Source organism: Rhipicephalus microplus, chromosome 5 (assembly GCF_043290135.1).
Source record: "Rhipicephalus microplus isolate Deutch F79 chromosome 5, USDA_Rmic, whole genome shotgun sequence".
NCBI lineage: Eukaryota > Metazoa > Arthropoda > Arachnida > Ixodida > Ixodidae > Rhipicephalus > Rhipicephalus microplus.
The window spans coordinates 49,476,720-49,501,445 of NC_134704.1; the positions used below are offsets into that span (position 1 = coordinate 49,476,720).

Here is a 24,726-nt window from a genome sequence, read left to right on the forward strand (position 1 = left end):
TAGTTCACACTATGTGCTGAAAGCTTACGGCGCAGTTTGCGTTGAAGCTATACTTATATACGAAATTTTCTTCGCTTCCTACAACAGCCCTGTTTATTTTAGCCGTCATTTTGTTGAGCTGCGCTAGCTCAGTAGAATGAGCTACGAGCCTCAATTTGCAGGGGTGTGTGAATATTCGAAAATATCGCATGCCAAGTCAAATAATGTTGTATATCGATCCAACGCTCTAATCAAATAGACCGTACTTCAAATACCAAGTACTTTTTGAATACTTTTTGAATGATCAGCAGCGGAAAATTCATGATTGACTTCACAAGACGGTAAATCATTGAAGAGCAGTTTTTCTTCTCGTGTTCGAATTGCCCTGATGCATGAGCAATCGACGCTTCATTTATCACAGGACGATGGCATTTTTGCTTAAAGCCTAATGTTGCCGAAGTTATAGGACCATCAATCGACTACTCTTATCATCAAATTCATGATGACGTTTACTCATGAAAATTGCTTAATTTTTATGTATCAGGTTTACTCAAAAGCTGCTGCAAAGTACATCCTTGGATATTGTATTCATTGCTGCATTTGAACGTAAGCTTACAAAAAATTTCGAAGGCTCTAGTTGCAACTGTGTAGGAACTTGGTTCAGTTTAAATATTTGTCGCATTTTGTAGCTCAGAAGTATTCGTATTGTTCCTTTGTCGAAGCCTGTTACCATGCGTTTCAAGTAAAAGGCTGTACAATGCTAGGGTTGTCTTGGCTATTGTTACCTAACCAGGCAAGGACTGCTTTCAAAATGATTGTCTCATTTTCTAAGACTATTTGAACATTATTTGATTTGTTTTAGTATTTGAATCGGTGTCATCAACATTCGAGAAGTATTAGATATAGTTCTGAAATTCACCATTCGCGCCCTCCTATTATTTAGTACAACTTTCAATGTGTTCAGTGTCGCATTCATGAATGCGTTCTTTTTTGCAAAAAAAAAAAACTCACTTTCTTTTTCTTTCGCAGAATATTAGGATAGGTCCACATTTCCGACGCTTAATTCTTTGCTCAGAGTGTTCAATGCCTAATGTCGCATTTAACCACCAAGAAAAACAGTTGATTCTTTATCACAGGAGGAAAAGCTTTTCACGTGTTTCATATCTCCTCTTTCTCTGGAACGTAACTAAGGCACCACACGGCCGACCAAAAACCGCGTTCATTTTTCACTCGAACGGGCGAACCAGACGCGCCGTGGCGTGTTGTGGTGGGCGAAGTTTCTGAAGGCGTGATAGGCCGGTACACTGTTTAATCGCGCGCGCATTATACATACGCCGTTCTCGTGACAAACATCGGTATTATGCTACATGGCGACACATCGTAAGTTTTGCACCGGCCATGCACGAGCAGCCTTATATTCCGCGAACGCGAAAGAGTGTAACAATAGGGCCCCTAGTATTTCTCGCTTCTCCATCTCTGGTTTCTCATTTGCATATATGCAACCGCGAATTTCTCGTACAGCCATCGAAGAGCAAGTAAAAACGCTCACTCGCTCACTGAATTCTGTCTTCCAGAAGCTATCAAGAAGATAGCACAAAGAATGCGCGGCGACGTCAGCCAGTACTTTATTTTTTCGCCTTTTTTTTTCGGCGAGACGCCTAATTTTCCATCTCGCACTCATTCTATACAGCTTTCGCTTCCTCGTCCTCAAATTTCTCCCTGGGGTATACAGATATGTGTATGAAAGGGAAGCCTCGCTATAATGGGACAGGGCAGTGGGCCTATCGTCTTGGCGCGCTTGAATTACGCGCCCATGAAGAAAACATTAGCCTCGCATTGAATGAAGACTCTGGTCTCCCTATCACTCTGTATATTTCCTTTGTCGTCCTGCCTTTTGATTCATCTCTAGAATCAAAAAGAAAATTTCTCAGCTCTCGTGATTTCACTCGCGACCTATTGTCATCCCCGAATTCGTTATCCTGGGGAAAGCGGACGGAAGGGTCCAGCCCATTGTGTATAGGGTGTTCGCGACGTAATACAATTTTCATTTTGTTTTCTTTCAAAGTGGAGCATCGTTTCGTATTCAGCACCCGCCTTCTACTTAGGTATACCATCTTTACAATACTACGCTCTTTTCTCCAACCGTTTAGATAATTTTATTAATTGCCTCGGCGACAACAAAATCCAGTGACAGAACCGCGGTTTCCGTTTAGGTTTCCGGCCACCGTGAAGCCACTCGGCCTTGTGAAGCGCACTTGAGGAACATAAAAAAGAAAAAGAGATGAACACCACCAGCTTTGAAGTTTACAAATATCATTAATCTACTCCGACATGCGCCCACGTCATCATTCATTCAGTAAGGCAATGAGTAAATTAGAGTCAATGTTTTCGAAAGCATACGTTCAATGCCTACTCAATGTTTGCGGGGGTGGTTGGTGGCTTAGAGAAAGTCTTTAATGTAAATTTTTTTATATTAATAACAGTGTAATTGTATTCGTATGACTCTCACTTATCAATACATGTAGAACGCAACACAGGAGAAAAGCGTAAACCATGAAAAGTTTAAAAGGGAAAAAAATCCGTTATATGGGCTGCGATTTCCGTACTCTCCATTTTAGTGAAATCTATAACAAATGGCACATTTGGTAGTACTGAGTTGCTAAATGAGGCTACAGGAAATTGGGCTATCTTGCTGTAATTCTCGACAAACCCTCCTAATTGGGATTGTCCCAGTCAAGTGTGAACGTGTTCTTAATTAATTACGAAGTACCGGCATGCTGTCTTCCGTGTACTTGTGCGTTAGCTTTACAGAGGTGAAATCGACTAGGTTTGTGAAACGCGCCTCCTTCTTTGTTGCACTTTGAACTTCAAAGGCTTAAATAGTTAGTAGGCTCGCTCATTAGCTAGCTAGGTCACGATTGTCAGTGTCATGTTTCCGCTCAGAGCTACAAACGTCTCACAGAAGTTTACTTTGAAATAAGATACTTTTCGTCCACGTACTGATAGTGAAAGCTAGCTTCTTCTCAATAATACCATGCTAGTGGCGAAGCCAGCTCTCAAGGCGCCGATACGGCTCGGGTTGTTTGGCAAAAGCTTGGCTAAACCAAGCTTTTGCAGAGCGCATACGGTTCGAATAACTTTTGTTTTCATTTTCGCAATACATTGTGCAAGAGTATTGATGTACTCACGCATACGGCGGAGTCAATCGCGCTTAGAATGCTTGGGGCAGCGGTGGCCCTTGTACCGGCTGTCATCTCTGCGTAAAAGTGGTCGCATTTACCATTGGGTGCTACGTGCCCGTACGTCTGTATTTCAGTGATGCGAGCTTATGAATATAATTTTATATGAACACGCAAAAAGTTACAGACGAAACACCCCCGTCACCTTTCTGCAAGCCCGCTTTTGATAGAGTGACGCGACCAAATATGGGGAGCTGGATATATGACAACAGATTCCACAAAACACTGCTTCGCTTCATACACAACGCCGGCATAACGGCGCACATCAAATACCCTATATGCGTGAAGCGTTAGGCGTTTAAAACAAATCTATCTCGCAATTAAAAAAGATTTCATGCTGGCATTTCGGGTACCAATGTCGATATCAGGATTACTCAATATGTTTATTTATTTATTTATTTATTTATTTATTTATTTATTTATTTATTTATTTATTTATTTATTTATTTATTTATTTTTTATCGATTCTGCAGGCCAATATGCTGGCCCATGCACGAGGGGCAAATACAATAATACAATCACAAGGCATTCACAAAGAGACAAACAACATATTATATAATATATATAATATATAACAATATATAATAATGCGTTAGCTTTAGGAGGGACACCCTGGTATTGAATTGTGCGAACGTGTGCGAAGCCTTATCGTACTTATTTGTATGCGGCCAGCGCTGTTGTCGAACATCGGCTAGCAATTGAATAAAATAGGACTAATTAGATGGAATGCAAGTTAACACTGAAGTATTTCACTCATCCTAAATTTTTCATACTTTCCTTTTGTCCCTGCACAGGACGACGTCGGGTCAGAGCTGCGTCCCGCGCGTGGATCCAATGACGGGACGACCTCGAGATGACGACTGTCATGCGCTGCCCAACCGGACCCAGGAGAACGTCTTCTCATCCATTATGGCACTGCAGACTTTACCAAACGTGAGTTGACCTTTCGCCTTCATGCAAGATACTCTAATCTGTCAAGTAATATTGATTGATTGATTGATTGATTGATTGATTGATTGATTGATTGATTGATTGATTGATTGATTGATTGATTGATTGATTGATTGATTGATTGATTGATTGATCTTTCATCGTTTCACTACAGCACGACACAGACCATTATGTCATCAGCAACGAATAAACTCCACCGGGTGAATCATTTATGAAAATGTGGTCAATTTGCTGGTTTTCAAATCGATGTGATTCTAACTTTCTCTAATCGCAGCATTATGCACATACTAACAAAAAATATTATCTGGGGACTTAAGTTCCAAAGCCACGGTATGATTACGAGGAACGCCGTTACATAAAATAGCTCCGGAATTTGTGAGGACATGGTGTCCTTGAAATGGCACGGACGTCGGACAGCCCTCTACCGTTTCACCTCCACCGAATTGCAACCGTCGCAGCTGGGATCGAACCGGCGACCTTCGGCCCATCAGCCGATTATGGTAACTACTGATCCACCGTAGCAGAATAAGACACAGACTCGCAATTTCTGAATGAAAATGGCTGACCAATTAATAACGTCTTAGATAAACGAAGGCTGCTTAGAAGGCTTTTTTACAGTTCCCTTTTAAACTCTATTCCTTTTAAAAGCTATCAGTGGGCATAAACTGTATCAGGGACGGTTTTTTTGCCTAGCCTATTTTCGGTTTTATCTTCCTCGTACCTCTTCGTTATTACGAACACAAGCGACAACTACGCTGAAATAAAGTGTGTTGCATTAGACGAATTCGAAATATCTTTGAACAAGGGGAACCACCTATGCCGACATTTTGAAGAGTAACCTTATCTTCTTCAAGAAATTAACTGTGAGACGACGCAAGTAACAAAATTGAGGGATTTATAAAAGTTCTGTAGGTTGCTTCATTATTTATTGTACACGTAAAGTCGGCGCACTTCTTTCTAAGCTTCACGTCAACGTCAGTGACCGTAAATTCAATTTTCGTGTGCACTGAGAACCTATTGAGAGCCCCAAAAACATAGATTATCATGGGAAAACTTTTCGGGCGCTCACATGATGCAATAACTGCCCACACGACTGCTTCCTCAAATACTTGCCCAGTGTCCAATGTCTACGTCTGGTTATAGCTTCCGAAACATATTTTCTTTATTTATTTCGAAACGTCCTTTCCTGACAACTTTTATCATCCGGGGATTTCATAGTGAGCGAGAAAAGTCGGCCCGTTTCTTCGCGACCAACAAAAATGGCGCCCACCATTACTTACGTCATGATTCACGAGTCTGAGTGTTTGTTTATATCTCACTTCGCCGGGACGATACTTCACGATTACAACACCCCTTCCCCCTCCCCGTTTGCGCATCTTTCGCGTAGCCCGCTCAAATTTCTTCCCGCAATCACCTCGAGCTGAGGCACTCTATTTGGTCCGGGCGTATGCATCGCATCAGGGTAGACGAGAAAGGGATGGCCCGCAGCAGCAGTCGAGTGGTATCGCTACCAAAGGACAAGACGCGCGCGCTAGGGCGCGAGCATTTTCTGCGTCGTGCACCATAACTTATCGGGAACGTAAAAGAGGTCTAGAGATAGGAAAGGGAGTGGGGGGTATTACAGTCTACTACTCGGTTTGTGTTCGGGGTCCCCGGGGCGGCGGCACATTTAGGTCGGCGCTCATTCATCACGTGCGCTAGAAGCCGAGCCGAGCCAAGTCGAGACAAGGCGCCGCCGGTGCCGCCTCCCCGGCTCGCACCCGTTTGCGCAACATTTGAGCGTTCATTGATTCATGAGTCTAAAATTTACGAGCGTCGCACGCGAGGCGCACCGAAGTCGGCACCAGTCTTTCTCTCTCTCTCTATTTCTCTCTCTCTCTGTGTACCTCTTTACCTCTCACTTTCTACCGGCCAACTTACCCCACTCTCTCTTTACGCTATGCCCCCCCCCCCCTTTCTTTCCATACCTTCCAGGGAAGATGATTGGAGGCTTCCAGATGCCAGCGATGTGCCACACACTGAGTTCTAGAGGTACATCACACGTGTAGCTAGCGAAACTGAGAGGTGATTGTAGATGCCTCCCGAAAAGAAAAAAATAGGAGGGAGGTACGCGACATTCGATCTGTAGTGGTAAAGCAGCGTATCTCCATTAATTCGACGAGAGAGCATTCGAAGTTGTATCGAAGTTGAAAAGTGTTCGCCTTTTCCGGAAGAGTGGTGTTCTACCGCTTTTCAGCGGGAGTTGAGTGACTATTTAAAGACCAGTTCACTATATACACTATACTAAAACGCTGTATCGACTAGTTGAGATGCCTAAAGTCTTTAGAGATGGAGGGTTCGGGAGCTTGGAGCACGTGACTGCGCGCCTACGCCTTTCTCGTCACCTTAACAGAACGCGACGTTTCGCTGCATAAATGCATTGAATATGGGGCGAATAAGTAAGGTGTCGCAAATCCCCTTCGCCGCACGACATAGTGATGCATGCAGGCGAGGCGTCGCCGTGCTTTCGAAAAACCGCACGTACCAAATTGCACATTCAGCAGCGTCAGCTTACAGCGCGCGGTCTGTTTTTTTTTTTTTTCGTTTGTGTTTTTCGCCTCTAACGGATAACCTTGAGACCTTGATGGCTCTGGCGTATAGCTAATACGCGACGGTTTCAATTACAGTGTACCTTTTTTTTCTGCAATACTGCAACGTCATCTCATGAAGAAATTTTAATGTTGAGACGTCTCTCGTACGTTTAATAACGAGACCCACGACGAAATGAAACTTTATCGCGACTTTCGTGCCATCAGCAAACTTTTTCTTTTCATTACAATACGCGCTGGTTACAGTGCAATGTTTTAATTAACAGCAAGTTTAATGAGCATGAGAACAGTGTGCCAAAACGGGACGCAAGAAAGAGGCACAGCGATCTGTATGTGCGCTGCTTTTCGTTGTCCCGTTTCAGCACGCTATTTTCACGCTCAGTGTGTTCCAATTGTCCCGCCTACAGTTACTATAAATAAATCTTTACAAAAAAAAAAGTCTCGTGCCATTCAATTTTCTATCGCCTCTGTATTTGACCTACTACATCTTGCGTACCGTGCCTGCAAGCAATATCACAAACCTGTATTTTGTCCGTAACGTTTGAGGATAATCCACTTATCTCAGCCGTTTATAGCAATAAGAGGAAAAGCTGTTTGTTGGCGTGCTTCCCGCCGGACACCCCTGTTTTTGAAAAAAAATGGAATGTTCTTGGCACTCTCGACATTGGCTTGCTCTCAGCACCACGTGTTGCAATTTTGCCGCTCCGGCGACTGACCACTTATGTCGAATCTTTTTTTTTTTTTTGAGGCTGTAAATATACAATATATGGCGCATAAACATCAGCAGAACTTTGTGCGTTACCCGTAACGCATGCCTTTCCAGGTAAACCGTAACCGGCGGTTGGTTAGAAGCCACAGACAACAATAAGGATCTGCTCTGCCTACTTCTCTATAACGCTCATCTACTAAACTGTAGCTGTGAACTAGCCCTAGTTCCGTTACCCTCGCTGGTCTCCAGGGAAAACCACAAACTAATCGCGTTCTAATGAGTACACACACACACCACGCCATCTCCAACCGGCGGTCATCGTCTGGCGAGGCTCGCGACGGCAGAGCTGACTGGTTGCGTGCGCGGGCCCCGCAGGTGTGCGTCTACTGATAGCGCGAACGTCGACCACCGGCAGGGAAATTAATCACGGATACCGGGAGGTGCTCGCGAGGCACAAGCGAGGAAGGTCGTCGTTGTCGAAGCATGCGAGTGATCGTCCACTAAAACGAGGCTCTTTTTTTTGTTTTTTTTCTCGTACGCAGGTGAACCAGTTCTGCGATGAGGACGAACACCTGCACAACGACCGGGTGCCGACCAAGCAGAACGCGCTGTGCGACTACCGCAGCACCTGGGACGTCATCGCCAACCACAGGGACTTCTACCGCAGGTAATAAGGGGATCCTCGAATCAGCAGCGCAGGGGCTCAAACAACAACAACAACAACAACAACAACAACAACAACAACAACAACAACAACAACAGCAACAACAACGACAACAACAGAACAACAAAAGCAACAACAACAACATATTAACAAGAAGAAGAAGAAGAATTATTTCTAAAACAGCATAATAAAATGTCAACTTCGCATTTTCGGCCCATCCCTCAAAGTGGCTACGTGCCATATATTGAAGGAAAACAAACAAGAATATCAAGAAATATAAAATTGACAATTGATTTTACATGATGCAGCCGTCGTGTGGAAGGTCATGTGCTGTTGTTTATCGCCTCAGAAACACTGCCTGTCCGGCTTGTTATGCTTGCATTATAACGGTGATAGCATAGCTGAGATCACAACCGGCGAAAACACAACAAAGCAAACGAGCGTGGTCGCTTCTATCCGCTGTTTGTAGATAGCTTGCTGTTACATCACCGAAGCAGCCATGTTGGAGCACCAACGTCACGTGACGTGATGTTTGTGACGTGACGTGAATTTTCGATTCAGTGCATCTGTCGCTGTTCATGCGCAGAGGCCCAATGATGCTTCAGTGGTGTCGTTATTATCGTAAACCAAGGTAATCTCTTCATGATTATATTTCCTTGGCATCATCTAAGCCGCCATGTTGTGCGCCTATGACGTCATGGACAAGCTGTCAATCGATGTATAACGTTTCCTTTTTTCAATTTCTTTTTGTCCGGAGTGTTATGCAAACTTCTAAATGTAGTAAAAACGAATGAGTGGACAATTTGTAAAGTATACAGAATGAGTTTTTCAATAAGAATACTCACAAGACAGCGTGAAATTGCGCTGCGCTTGCGTTGCCACTCTCCCTTGAGAATGAGTACACTTGTCCGCGGCACTAGCACTTTCAGACCCTTTATTGACAGGCCGCTACCCAGCGACGTTCGCACTACTCGGTGTGCATGCGCTCTATCGACTAACCATTCTTCGAGACCACTCGCGCCGGCGTGAACACCGTTTTAAGAGGCAGCTTTTAAGTGGCAGCTTTACTTAAATACGCCATTTTCGTAACGTAAAGTAGACGTCCAGGTTGTTACAGCATATGACACACTGTCACGACAAACGCTAATGCAAAGCTTTGCGTACTCTATTCTGAAACTGTCTTTATGGAAATAGGGAGGGCCGTATTTTGGTCGAATTGCAAATGCATCGTAAAAAAAAATCGCAGCATATCCACGGAGGGAATGATGATGAGTGGGGCGAAGCGTCCGTCAGCCCATCCGTGTTTCCATCTTTCCGTTCGTTCTTGCCTCTGTTCGTCCGCGCAAGCATCCGTGCGTCCATCCGCGCGTACGTCCGTCTGTCCATGAGTCCGTGCGTACGTCCGTCTGTCCATGAGTCCGTCCGTCCATCTCCCTGTCTGTCTGTCTGTCTGTCTGTCTGTCTGTTCGTGCGTGCGTCCATCCGTTCGTACGTCCGCGTGTCTATCCATCCGACCGTCTGCTAGTATGTCTGTCCGTCCGTCCGTGCACCCATCTAGTGAACATTCCAAGTACCGTGATCTCCCATCTCGAATCCCTTGTAGCACATACCCGCACATACCCGCTCTAGAGCGGGTATGTGCCACCGGTGGCTACGTACTACTACATACATACAAAGGATGGACAGACCCACGCCTTAAAGAGCTTCGCCCCTTAAAGGCTAGCACTTGTGAACACGGTCTAGGGGAAGGTACGCGAACACACACACAGAAAAGCTTCTAGTAGCTCTCTCGGAACACTTGCTAGAAAGAGCTACCATCCGTGTGACCCTGTGCCTACCAGTAGACAGTGTCCACAAGTGCTGCCCTTTTTAGGGTGCATTATCGTAACTTTTGGTACTGCGTAGGTTTTGTCCGTAACACAGTTGCTACGTAAGAACGCGTCGCTTCGCACTTTGCAGCCGAGAAGTATTGCGCGTGCGCCTTAAACTAAACGGCCTTTTTTTTTTTACATACGCAATGCTGTTACAGACTCTACGTACGCTATACAAAAGCTCCCTAGTAGACATCGGTGAGTTTTAGCAAAGCTTGGCGTTATCGTTCCTCACCACTGCGCATGCCTCGTACACTGTCGTCTTGCGGGCCCCTCATTACGAACACTAGGGATTTTTAGAATAGCGCACCGCGTGCCCTTGCGGTACGGTCACTGCCACTGCGCATGCGTCGTAACGCGAGTCGGCGTTCGCGTTTGCAGACCGCACGCGTAAAATCTGAAATTGCGTGCGGTGATGGCGGCCCGCATGTGACCCGCAAGCGCTGGTTTCGAGGCTACGGTGTCGCTGTGATCGTGCGTTGCGGTTCGCAGCAGGGCAAACGCTATCCTAAAACTCTTATGGCGCCCACCTCGCCCGCAACGCCCGCAGCGCTTGCAAACGGTATTCTAAAGCTCCCTACTATCTTCGCGTGCGCTATTCTAAAATTGCTTGTCTAATGATTGGCTATCCACAGCTGCTTTGTAAACGCAGGCTGCCATTGTAGATGACCAACAGCCTGCCTCCAAAGATCTGTTGCGGAATCACAACTAAATCTGTCTAATGGAGAGTTTGAGTACCATGCTCCCAAAGAGGCTTGCGTAAGTAAGCCCTTGCGTTCTTTGTATTATTCATGCGTGTGAATGTGAGTGCAAAGCAATGCAAGAGCGTGCAGCGTGGGGTGGTCATCGCACTCTTGACTTTTTTTTTGTGCTCTACTCTTTTTTCTTCTGATCGCCAGGCGCACCCTTGGAGAGCACAACTAAAAGCAAGGGCTAGGGTACGAAAGGCGCTTGGGGTACCCGGTACTTGACTCTGTAGTCATGAGCAACGGCGCACCGTCCATTCGTCCTCGCTTCACCATTCTTCGTTGAGGCGACCGAGAAACGTCGCGCAGATGGTGAAACCGCAGCGAAAGTCACGACTACTCACTCCCTCCTTCTTTTCTTCCTCTCTCGTATACGTTCTCCTCCATCTCCTAACCTAACCTCATTTCCGAAAACCCCATCGTGGCAGCGCGGTAGCACAGCAAGTCACTTGCCGCGGCCCGAAAGTGGCCCCCGAGGCGGCGGCAAAAGCAGCTGTCGGAGACCTTTTGTCGAAACCCGTACGTTGGTGCTCACTCGGAAAATTCGTTCTCGAGACGAATTCTCGTCGAGCGTGCGTGCGTGGGCTCCATGCCACCGTCACCGCGGGGCAGGCATTTCTCTCTGCTATACTCAAGCCAGGAAAAAAAATAAGAAAACAGAAGCCTTTCGAGTGCTTTCGCACGTCGGTGCGCCCGAAACGCCAAACGCGGTGACAATAATCTCGAGAAAGCCCTCCTCAGTTCCCCCTTTCTCCTCCCTCTCTCTCTCTTCTGCATATTTATCTGTATGTATGTGTCTATCTTTCTCACTCTCTCTTTTCCTACCTATCTCTCTATTTCTCTTTTTCCCGTCATTGCTTGACTTCTCTTTCCCCGCCTCTGTCTCCCTGTCCTCTCCACATCATTCTCTATTTCCCTGTCTTTTTCGCTCTTCTTTTCTATCTATCTATCTATCTATCTATCTATCTATCTATCTATCTATCTATCTATCTATCTATCTATCTATCTATCTATCTATCTATCTATCTGTCTGTCTGTCTGTCTGTCTGTCTGTCTGTCTGTCTGTCTGTCTGTCTGTCTGTCTGTCTGTCTGTCTGTCTGTCTGTCTGTCTGTCTGTCTGTCTGTCTGTCTGTCTCTTCTCTTTCCTTTTGATTCGTCTCCGCGTTGTTCTGTCTCTTTCCCGTCTCTCATCCTCTTCCATTTCGCGCTCCTTCGTACAGTGCTTTGGTTCTCCCTCCTGGGCGCAGCGCGCAAATTTCATTTTCACCACTCGAGCTGCGCCGCTGCCGCCGACGGATACTGTTGCACGCACAACAACGCAGTTCTTCCGCTGCTGCACTCTCTGGTTCTGTCACGATTGTGGCCTTGTCGGGGCACTCTGCTCTTCGTGTTTCGCGGCGCCGACACCGCGTCCAATCGTCGCAGCCGTCTTCGGCGCGCGATGCGAAAAAAACATGCATCCTATGACGCTCTCGTCGAATTTTCGTTCCCGTTTCTCTTTGCATCTATTCCTGAGTTCCTTGTTTACGTTCGCTCTTTATTTCCTCTTTCCTCCATGAGGGCAGGTGGTAGTCCCCTTTCCCTCATTTCTCTTTCCACTTTGCCTCCCGGGCTGTCGTCAGAGCGTAACACAAAATAAAGCTTCACGAACTAAAGAAAAAAAAGCGAGATTATTTTAGTAACTCCGGTTTGAGTGCTCTTGAGACATAACTTAAATCGTTCTTTTTTTTGGGGGGGGGGGGGGGGGCAAGCATATAACTTCTTTCGTTTGCGCATTTCAACTTAAGGTTGCATATTGCTGTTTCCAGCTTCCCAAAAGTGCACGAGGTGCGCCTGTGGCAGACGAACCCGTAAGTTAAAAGATATCGCGATGGCTGCTGAAAGAGATTAATAAGTTTCGGAGGGTCAGTGCACTATGAAAAGCTACACGCATGCTGTATTTTTTTATATTATTCTCATCTTTCCCAGAAGAATTCGTTGTAACACCTGCGGTGTGACATGTTCTTTTTGGGCCGGAGTACAGCTTAACATTCAAGATAGTTGGAGGTGCCAGTATAGGGGAGGGGTAAATGTGTATTTCAAAACGATACCTGACTGAGTTGGAATGGCAGCGTAATTCAAAATTTGACCACTACGGAACAGGGACGAAGTAAGACGGAGTCGTGAGAAACTGTTCGGTTGTAAGTAGGTTCTCGTACTGACTCTTGTCGTCACCGACCTTCACCGGTCGTGTCCAAATTTTCAGTATTGCTAATGTGCATATCGAGTGCGGGTACTCGGAAATCCGATAGCACAATAAACCGCTCAAAAGAAGTGCGCATCGAATCGCGAGTGTTTCTTGGCCTCATTCGACAGGCCCGAAGTGACCGCGCTACGTACTTCGATGAGATGGCCGCACTCAGCATTGGTTTTGCTTTGAGTAGCACTCCAGCTAGGCTCAGCTTCGGTAACGATAGAAGCGTGTACTCCCAAATCTCGTATACGGACCACTTCGCATTGCAGCGCGTGACCTCGCAAGTCGCCCATTTCCCACCGCGTTTTCTGCTTGCAGGAACCAAGCCGGAGAGCGTCTGCTGGGCAGGACGCGGTTCCACTACGTCCAGGAGGCACCGCTACGAGTGGTCATGGTCGTCCAGGTCACCGCCTCCAGCGGGATCAGGGTGAGCGACCTCCCCACGCTCTCGCACTTGCCACGTACAGCCGTCGTGCATCAATGCGGACTTGCAGCGTGCCATAAGACACTCCGCGTACGCAGACACTCGGAAGTACGCGATCGACCGAAGTGTTAACGAAAGTTCCGGGAATTTCTCTGAAGTGCTCATATCAGTGTGGCCGGAGGGGCAAAACGGAAATTGCGCCTTCCTACTAGTCCCTGTCCTCCTTCGCCAGTATCGCATTATCATGATATCATGTTACATAGGCGTGACCACAACTAACTATCCCAGCTCTCTACGCTTAGCGACCAACTATGCAGGCAGAATTAGTCTTTAAAAAGTGTGTGTGAAGAAGTGACCGAAGGCAGGAAGTGAAAGGAGAAGAGGGGGGGAGGAACTACGCAAGACTTTGGGCTATATCCTAATCTGATCATATACAACTTTCCAATTTAATGAAACGGGGCTTGTCTTTTTTAGCAATATTACATAAGTTATAATACCTCTTTCGACCCGCCGCGGTGGTTTAGTGGCTAAGGTACTCGGCTGCTGACCCGCAGGTCGCGGGTTCAAATCCCGGCTGCGGCGGCTGCATTTCCGATGAAGGCGGAAATGTCGTAGGCCCGTGTGCTCAGATTTGGGTGCACGTTAAAGAACCCCAGGTGGTCGAAATTTCCGGAGCCCTCCACTACGGCGTCTCTCATAATCATATGGTGGTTTTGGGACGTTAAACCCCACAAATCAATCAATCAATTATAATACCTCTTTCATCGCTCACTACACCGCTTTTCGGTCGCTTTGTAAATGTTTACCGCAGTTTTATGCGCAACTATTTAAAATCCTTAACTTCTCCGGAATTTCTGCATGTTCTCTACATGCAAACTTACCGGAGGACGCACGACAAGAAATATCTCGATATTCAACACGTCGACAAGGGAGCGCCGTCAAACGTCTTCTATTAATGCCCGGACGTTGTCTCTATTGACACATTTTTTTCAGTGACTTCACCTAACTTGACACAATTAAGTGTGTAGATTTACACTGTTTGTATATAAAAGACAATGACAATTGGCTACCATAGTTATGAAGACTTTTCTGACAGTGTTTGATAGGTGGCTCTCGGGTGAAGCGTTTGCCAAGTAAACATCGCATCGCTAGAGCAGCGTCGACAAATACTTCTTCCTCGACTAGTCTCGTTCTTCCCGTGAACTCTCATTTTGGGCGGATTTGTCTTTCACGCCTCATTTATCCTGCTTTTTCAATTACGTTTCACCGCGTCGTTACGTGCATGGCACGAAAGAAAGCTGCACTGTGGTCGCGTCGCGTGCTAAACAAAAGATAGATAGATAGATAAATTCCTTTATTAGGGAAAGGGAGGACCTAAGGTCATTGAAGGGAGAGTGGAGCTCAACAAAAGGAAATCTCTTCACAGAGCAAGTAGCTGCATCGCAACTAAGCGTTATCACTGACAGCGCCACCAATAGATCCTGCTTCGCCTCGAGTAACAATAACGCCTAGTCGTAAGTTACTGTTTCGTGCGTTTAGCCGTCGCCTTCTTGGCCTTAAATCGGCCCGTGTACTAACCATGTTAGCCAACTCGAAACAAAGAAGAGCTTGCCTTTACGGTTACAGCGTCATAACATGGTTGCGTGTTCAGAAAGTCAAAGTTTAAATTGAAGTTTAGTGCTTTTTTTGGTGATACGTTACTTGTCAGATCCGAGGTGACAGAGTAAAGAAATGTTACAGTTCCTTCCTGCGGCAAGAACGGATTACATGACAACATGCCCACAACTCATGTACAAATGTTTTGATTTGTTCATGCATTAGACTAAGCCATTTTCTTAGCAGAAGAATGTCTGACAAATCAAGTCCCAACGCCTGCGCTCTTAAAATGAATTCGGAAGTATTGTACAGAAACAAAGACAAATCCATGTGCCACAACTTGATTTTAGTCTTCTGTTTTTGAAACGTCGTAAAGGAGTGAACAAGAACGGAAGCCACATGATAAGTCAGAAACATAAAAACACACACACAACACGCGCCAAGAGAGGCAGATGCTAGCAAGAAAAATACTCGATGTTTGAGCCGTGGGTCACTCTCTTTTTCTTTTCCTTTTAAAAGCAGCCCCACGGAGTTTGTTCTGACTTGCATGTCGATGATGGTTAATCCGACCTGTTGCGAGCATCGCGTCCCACGGTGGTCACTTTTACCTCAAGAAAGTTCATTTCTGAGGTGTAACTAAATCCGTCGTTGTGCACACAATGGCGTAATAACCAGCTCAAGTGTCGTGGAAAAAAAAAACACAAGTAAACAAAGTATAACAAAGCACACGTCTTCATGTCGGGCGCTGGTGACTCTGCTAAGGCTTTCTTGGTTGTATTACAAGGCATACCAAACATAAACGGCAAAAAACACATCATTTTGTGGAGAACACTTTGTGTCTTTTTACTGGCCACGATCGTTTGGCGACTACCGCATCACGCTGTTGAGCACTGACTTTGATATTTGATTTCTAAGTAACGTTCACTGCTCTTTTGATTAACTGAAGTGCAAAAAAGGCTGTGTACTTAAATTTTCGTGTATTATAAAAACAGCCTGATTTCAGGGATGTAAGGAAGCCTTCGTCATACACGTCCCGTTGTGGGGAGCTTCGTTGTAGAGGGCATCGTTGCGGAGGTCTTCGTTGTACAACCCTTCATTGCGGGGGCTTTCGCAGTAATAATCTTCGTTGTAGTTGTTTTTGTTGTAGAGACCTTCCTTGCATGATTCTTCATTGCAAGGTCATTCGTTGTTGAGGCTTTCGTTCTAGACTCCTTCGTTATAGAGACGTTCTTTGTTAAAATCTTCATTGTAAGGACCCTGCTTTGCAAATGCCTTCGTTGCAAAAGTCTTTGTTTAACAAGCCTTTATTGATTGATATGTGAGTTTTAACGTTACAAAACCACCATATGTCTATGAGAGACGCCGTTGTGGAAGACTCCGGAAATTTCGACCACCTGGGGTTCTTTAAGGTGCGCCCAAATCTGAGCACACGGGCCTACAACATTTCGCTTCCATCGAAAATACAGCAGCCACAGCCGGGATTCCTTTATTGCGCGGCCTTTCGTTGTTGGGAACTTCGTTGTTGAGGCTTTCGTTGTAAAGGTCTCGACGATCGTTCTAAAGGCCTCTATTGCAGAGACCTTCGTTGATAGGATTTCCTTGTACTAACGTTTGTTGCAGAGACCATCGTTACGGGTTCCTTCTTATAAGGACTTTCGTTGTTGGGGCTATTGTTGTAGGCCCTCTCGCTGTTTTTATGTAAAGGCTGTTCTGAAGCCCTTCGTTGTAGAGGCCTTCAATCCGGAGACATTCATTGTAGTATCTCATCTGTGTGCGCGAAACACTATACTAACTGCGTGAACTCCGCGAAATATTTTATTAACGGGCTACCTGTGCACAGACAGAAGATGTCCGTGTACTTTTCCTGGCGGTGCGCTTCAGCAAATCCTTAAACCGTCTCTCCTTCAAACACTCTCGCTTGTTCTCCTCACTTTTATTTTGCCATTCTCTCTCTCTCTCTTTGCATCTGTTTCATTCATCTAAGCCTCATTTCGAAGTATGGCGCCAAACACAATATTTGTTTTTGCTTTAACTCCTTAGTTAGCGGGCGCAATGCCTTTTCGCGCACGTCGCGCATTCATCTGCCTTCTTCCTGCGGCTTGCATTTTTTTTTTTGCCCCCAAATACTAGAAACTTCTCGGGCTCTCCTCGGGCCCGTTCGAGCACCATTACTCGAAACCCGGAGCGCTTGTTTGTGCACGTCCTGCCGGCCGGGCAAGCACAACCCCGAGAGCGTGACAACACGAAAGGAGGAAACCAAGGCGAAAGAGAGAAGCAAGGAGTGAATCCTTTTACTTCGCTCGGCCGCTCAGTTTTTTGGCGGCGTCAGCACTGCGGACGGCCACCTTTTGTTTCGCTAATTAGGCTCGCCACGAAATCGGAGTGCTCGCTCATCGCTTCCCATCCGGGAAAGAGAGGAAGAAAACAAAGAAAGGAGATGTGCTTGGGAAGATGAGGAGTGACTACAAAGAAAGAGAGGTGGCTGCTGGCAGAGAGAGAGGGTACGAAAACATCGACAAACCCTTGCTCCGCGCCCCCAATTAGTACAGCCGATGTGTGTTTGCGCGCGCGCACGCACGCACACCCACACAAATACATACGCCAAACTGTAAGTTTTTTTCGGTTGACAGTCGCGAATCGCGCGCTCCAGAATGCGTGTTTGCATCTCGTTTTCTGACTCGGATTGCTTGTTACCTTTTCTGCGTCTTTAGAGACGAGCGCGCCTGTTGCGTCTGTTTACGTTACTGCGCATAGCGTGCAACTCATTCCGAAGGTAGTTTTGAAAGAATGAGAGAAAGTTCTCTGTATGTGTGTGTGTCTCTCCTCTCTCTCAACCTTCTGTCTCGTAACGTAGTCGTCTTCTACACTCTGACGAACATAATCTCGGCTTCTCTTGCATTCTTCAGTGCGTTGAACGGTACTGTTGCATTCAGTGCTGCAATGAGCATGCTAAGCCGAAACCCAACGCCGCCATGTCTCTCGCGATGAACCATCCCAGCCCGTTCCTCGTTTTCCTTGCTTTCTTTGCCAATTTCTTGTATTCCGTATTTGGGGTAAGCAAGTAGCCTACGTCACAGTTTCCTCGCCCTCTCTCCCACTCTCTCTGTCGTCCTTATGTGTCCTCTCTCTTTCTATCTCGCACTCTCTCCAGGCACGGCGACGACTCGACGGAGCGCACTATACTACCAGCGCCGAGGTTATTTGTATTCTGCCGCCGCCCCGTACAGATTCGCTCCCTAATTCGTCCGCTCGTCGCGGCGGCCAGGCCTAACGGTGCTCTTCGGATCATTACGCGAATCGCAGCGCCGCCAGTTTTTCTTCTTCGTCGTGCGTGTACCTTTCGTCGTTCGGATGGCTGGCCGGCTGCCTCCTCTCCTTCACTCTTTCTTCTTTCATTTCGTTGTCTTTTATTCTCTACGGTCATGAAGGGCTAGGAAAACAGGTCTCTTTCCGTGACTCCCTTTTTTTTTATTGTTTTCCCGTCTCCAGCAGATTTCCCCATGTCTTCCTTTCGGCCTCCTCCTTGTGCGGGAAGCCGAGGGAAATGTCTTTTACTCTTCTTCCTCCTTTCCTAACGTTCACCTTGCACCCGAGGAACTCTTTCTCCCGGTGGCGTGGTGCCCGGACTTCGCTGCGTCAAGCTCCGGTCCACCCGTGGCTATTGGCCGCCGGCCGTGCCACGGAGGGCACGTGCATGCGAAGAAAAAAAAGAGGGAAAGAGCGAACGGGTGATTCCGTCGATGGAGAGGAGGCCGGAAGGACTGAAGGCATTCGGGTAAGGGAGTGCTCATCTTGACCACACGGGCAGCTCTTCAACAATCACGCGGCACCGTTCTCAGAGGCTATAATTGGGCCCTACGAACCGAGGGACGTGGAGCAAGTACATATTCTGGAGTGCCGCTCGCCATCTCTTCCCCCTCGCCTCATCTTCCTCCTTCAACATACTCCTCTTCGCCCCCATAGTTCTCCTCCTCCTCCCCTTCTCTTGGTCGTTCCTCATAATCTTCATACTACTGCAGCTTTTTTCTGCCTACTCGATCTTTATCATATCTTATGATGATCAGTGGCATTTGATAACTATCCGCCCCACATCGTACAGATGACAATAAGCCAGAGATCGGGTTGCAGCACTTCTAGTTTAAGCTAGTAAGATAGTAACCATACTAACAAAAATAGAGCAACTTCGCACTGATCGTGCCAAGCTTGAAAGAACTACGGAGCTCGGCGGCCTTCCTTAACATACCAGCCAAAACTAGGCTACAGATAGTCAGTTAATCCCAGACGTAGCCTAATGAGCATAGAAATGATCAGTTATGCCTAGGAAAGCAAAGTTGGGGCTCATCTTGTCTATTTTTCGTCTCTGTGTTTCCATCTTTCATTTTATTTTTTTCATATCTCCTTCTTTATCTGCCCATTTCTTTCTTTTTATCTGCTTCTCCCTCTCTTATTCTTTTCTTGCTCCCTCGCCCACAGTAACGCAATCGTACGTTTCCCATAAACACTTGTTCATCTAGCACGCCTGGACAGCCGAGTGACTACGACTTTCGTCTTCGGACAGTCGGTGCCCCGGCTTCGTATCCCGCCTCGCCAAAAAACATAACTGTTTCACCTCCTGCTCCTTTCAGTCTAAACTCTCTTCCTCGTTTCCTTCCTCCGACACGTTGCTAGGCAACGCACAGTGACGGGATCGCTCGACGGAGTTTTGCGAACACGAACGGACCAAACCCGATGTTAAACAGCGCCGCTGTTGAAAGTCGAATACTCCCAGATGCTTCTGAGGCACACTTAAACTTAGATTTCTCACATTTCGAACGGTACAAGAAATTTCAAACGTACTGTTCAGTATGACCGCATACAGTAAAGAATTGCAGGGACATTTAGTTGTTTCTCGGACCAACTGCTCTTCAAACATTTCGCTTCAACTCTACATGGCGTGTACTTGTCAACGGATAGCACCAAAAGATCACAACAGTTTCTCGTCATCAGACCATTAAGGAACACCACGCTGCACAAATAAGCGTCACTCATGCCACCGAGTGAAGTTCTATTCATACCCATTTCACTCAACATGGTTACGTTCATTTGGGCCTTACTTAGTTCAAAACTGAATAAACATCTTCTCTCCGAATTTTTCTCTCGGTTTCACATAGACAGCTAGCTTTATCGAGAATAGGCTTAAATGTTTGACCCGAAGCAAGAACAATCCATTATCATTTTGCTGACAATGCACATATTATCAATTTTCCTTACGTAATTGACTGCAGAGCCGTTCGCAAAACCAGAGCAATCTCGCAAGCTGTTTATAGCTAAATGTAACAAGTGCTGCCGGTTGAGTTTGGCTCCACAGAAGAAATACTCGACCGCCCTGATATCTGACTTCGAGATCCGCAAGACAGCTTTAAGCTCTCCCATAGTAAAGTACCTTGTGCTCTAAATCGTTATCCATTTTTTCTGAACACATCCAGTGAAGGCACCGGCGCTGGTGCTCGCGTTGCCTTTGAGGTCCACGGGACGGCTTTAAGCTCTCCCATAGTAGAGTGCCCTGTACTCAAAATCGTTACCCACTTTTTAGGGGCGAAGCTCTTTATTGCGGCACCCGTTCATCCCTCGTAGCCGTTGTTGTATGTAACAAGTATAACATTTTGACCTCCAAGGTGGTGCCGGTGAGAAATTTCTTTTGTGCGTTGTTGAACAATAAAAAATAGTGCTCAATGTACATGCCAATAGCTGCTAATGGGGAATTAGAGACAGGAGCATTCGGCTTTTAGTTAACGCGCACGCTGCAATCCCTATTAGCAGCCATTGGCATGTACATTGAGCACTATCTGACAAGAAAGAGTTGCTTCTTCATACTCGCTAGGTGTAACCTTCTTATTTTTAGAAAGGTTTAGCGAGCGTTGAGCCACAGTGCCATGAATACAATGAACTAGTATATACCATGAATGAACTCGAGGTGGTTAAATGTAGGAAGTAGATACGAAGCGCAAGGCGTAAGAAAGTAAAAGCCGAATTCTCCTGTCTCTCGATCACTCTCTGCACTGGATTTATCAAGATTCTCCCAGGAGCATCTGCTGACCCGACCAACGCCGCTCGCCGCCCTGAGCCTAGCTGGCTCAGCGCGCGTCCGGCTCCTTGCCTAAGCCTGGTGCAGCGTCTCACGCTACTCACATCGTCGTGCCCAGCCGCCCACCGGAATGGAGTGCGTCGTAGAAGGTCATACCATCTCTGAAGAGGAGTGGTCCGACGATTCCTGGCAATCGCCCGGCTATCGTGCCCAGGAACGACGCCGACGGGAACTTCAAAACCAAGGCAAGCCCGTTCTTCAACCGTGTACGTCGGAGAATGCCCGCGCCGCTGTGCCGGAACGCCAACCCCAGGTCAAGTCACGTCCGCCTCGGTTACGTCGGCGGGCACCACTCCCCCGATTGCCGCAAGACTCCATTCATATAGTAGGACGTCCAAGAACGCCCATCGACTTGACGAAAGTGCCGCCGTGGCAATTGCACGACGCCCTGCTCAAGGCAGCTTCACTGCCAGATCAGCCACCAGCAAGTCGGGATCGCCTTCGGACGCACCCCACCAATAATACCTTTACCTTGAGCGTGATCGACTCGCAACGCGCCCAAGCCTACCTTCGAGTGAAGTCGATTACCATCGGCGCTGCTACTATCGAGCTCCATGTCTACGCCCCCCCTCCAGACGACGCCATACGAGGCATCATGTTCCATGCATACGATGACTTCTCAGACGAGGAGATTTTGGCAGACCTACAAGCCAGCAACCCCACCATTCCTACCGTGAGTGGAAGACGCTTGGGCCAAACTAGGCACGTCGTGGTTGCACTAATGACGCCAAACCTTCCAAAGTGGATATTCTACCACGGAACCGACATCAGGCTGTACCCGTTCTACAACAGGGTGGAATCGTGTTTTAACTGCCGCAAGGTTGGTCACCGCACGGATGTTTGCCCGATGCCACGTAAGCAGCGGTGCCGCCGTTGCGGAGAGGAACACCCCACACCAGGACAGGGCGAAACACCCGCATGCACGCCACGCTGCATCGTCTGCAATGGTGCACACAACACCGGCAGCTCAAACTGCAAGTATCGCTTTATCAAGAAGGCGCCACCCACCCCGCAATCGAAGCAAGAAGCGCAAGAACCTTCGTCGAACATCCATCGCAACCCATCTCACAGTGGCTCCTCCAGCAGACGCTCACCATCATCTCGAGACCATTCTGCATCTTTCTCACCACTCGGGAACAGCAGCAACCAGCAGCAGCGCCGAGAGAGCAGGTCCCCATCCCACACCCGGCGCTCAGGGTCTCGTTCAGCTAAACGACGTGGCAGCAGGTGTCGATCCCACAGCAGGCGCCCGAGGTCACGCTCAGCCCAACGACGAGACAGCAGGCCCTCATCTCACTCAAGGTCCAAATCAGCCAGGCGCAGCCCATCGGTGTCTCGTTCATCCAGTCGAGGTCCCGGAGAAGCGTCCAAGTCGGTGGCCTGGCAGCGGGGCGCCCCGGCATCACTACTATTTTCCGATTCACAGGTGAGGGAGTTGGCAAAGGAGAATTCTGCCCTTAAGGCTCAAATCTCGGCCCAGCAGTCCCAGATAGCTAAATTGACTAGCTACATCCAGTCTCTAGAAGCCAAAATAGATAGAGCACTCAGTATCGACAAACAAACTACACCCACATCATCCGAAACACAAGACGCACATCCGAACCCCCTGGCACCAAACCCGGCGTTATCGCCAGTTCCTCAACTTCAGAACGCTAATAAACGCAAGGCAGCTACACCCACAGCTTCACTCCACGCAGACGCCGACATCACTACAAAAGTAACGACGGCAGTCACGGCAGCCATCTCAACGCTGAAATCCGATCTGAACGCTGAAATAGAAACGCGCTTTAATGCGATCCACCAAACCATCCGGGAAACAACCACCTCATTCGCCGTGTTAAAGAGCTCGACCGAAGCTGCACTGGCCGACTTCAGTGTGCAGTTGGCCATCCACCGCACACCATCCAATAGCCGGCAAACACCGGCCCCTACGCCAATAACATAGTCATGGCGGCTCTCCACACGCTCACCGTCTGGCAGTGGAACTGCAGGAGCTTCCGCAATAAGAAGGGCCATCTGCAGCAACATATCCAGCATATTCAAAACCATGCACCAAATGGGGAATGTTCGCCGGACATCATAGTTTTACAAGAAACGAACACTGCCGCTCAACTGCCCGGATACGCATCATATAATCAGAAAATAGACATATCCGCGAGCGCACAATGCCACACTGCCATCTTAGTACACAAGAATGTCACAGCCATTCAACATGAAATTGAGGGTACGAGTATTCATCACACACTGGTGGAAATTATACCAAAAAGACGAGGAGACAAGCCACTCTTCATTTTAAATATATACAGCCCTCCAAGAGATACAGCTGCGGATCTACCTTACATCTTTCGGAAAGCAACAAATCTGGCGAAGGATGCAAAGCTGCTCGTACTAGGCGATTTTAACGCAAAACATCCCGAATGGGGATACCCGAAATCCAACCCCAAGGGTCGCCGATTATGGAGCATCATACACGACCTAGGTTTCAGTATCCTCAATGATCCGGAGCAATCGACGCGAATCGGGAACAGCGTATGTCGAGATACTACCCCAGACCTCTCCCTTTGCAAAAACACGGAGGGTGCCCGTTGGCAAAACACAGGTCACACCGTAGGAAGTGACCATTTCATTCTAGCGGTAACCATTGAGTTAACCACAAGCAATGTAAAAAAACGAGCCACAGCTCGCATTACAGACTGGGATAAATTCCGCCAACTGCGCAAAGAAACGGCACCCGATTCGGTATTGGACTTGAACGAATGGATACTTTCTTTGAGTCGAGATGTGGACGCTACAACATACCAAGCAGACGTAACTCCGGAACAGCCATCAACAGATTCACGCCTTCTACATATGTGGGAGGCGCATGAAAGCCTCATGCGTAGGTGGCGGCGCCAACGTCACAACACAAGGCTCCGCCGCCGCATCTCGAGGCTCGAACGTGAATTAGAAGCCCACACCGCTGTGCTAACACGCCAACAGTGGGGCCAACTTTGCGGCAGCCTCAATGGCCAGATGGGCTGCAAGAAAACGTGGCATCTTCTGCGACACCTGCTGGACCCTGGTAGCTCCAAGTCGGCCGCACGCAAACAGCTCGCGCGAATTGTCCATCAATACCCGGTGTTGTGACCGGCGCCAGAGCGGAAGAGGGAGCGGCGCTCCTTTAATCTTCAAACAAGTAACCGAACGACCGGCTGCCTACTGTTAGGACCGGCGCCAGGTCTGACAATGGATCGGCGTTCCTTTTGATGTTCCTTTTTAGTCGCCAAACGGGCTGGCGGCCTGTGTCCGCCATGTATTGTTCCCCCCTGGCCGGAGGGTGCGGCGTCTTGCCGCCGCGACACCGTGAGCAGTTCGGGAGACCACAAGTGCCGCTTCTTCTGTGGAAGATGACGGCGGCGGCGGCGGCCGGAAATCGTCCCGCTAATTGAACGAGTCGTTCGGCGACCATTTGAAGCTTGTTTACGGCGGCCCTTTCGATGGATGCAGTCATCAACTTCAGACCCCTCGCCCAGCGACACCCCTTGACGAGGAGGAGCCACGTTCGTGCCACATGGCCGTGCAGTGACCACGCTTCAATTTTGAACGTTCACGTGGACCGTGC

General features: G+C 47.7%; 1 protein-coding gene across 1 annotated transcript in view; it reads left to right on the plus strand.

The window, feature by feature from the left end:
- Window positions 1-24,726, plus strand: part of LOC119173875 (calcium-activated chloride channel regulator 2) — a 387,319-nt gene that overhangs the window by 311,343 nt on the left and 51,250 nt on the right. Inside the window, exons 4-6 of the mRNA XM_037424657.2 lie at window positions 4,013-4,151; window positions 8,009-8,133; window positions 13,300-13,408. Of these exons, the coding sequence (XP_037280554.2) occupies window positions 4,013-4,151; window positions 8,009-8,133; window positions 13,300-13,408 (373 nt within the window). The remainder of the gene's footprint in view (window positions 1-4,012; window positions 4,152-8,008; window positions 8,134-13,299; window positions 13,409-24,726) is intronic.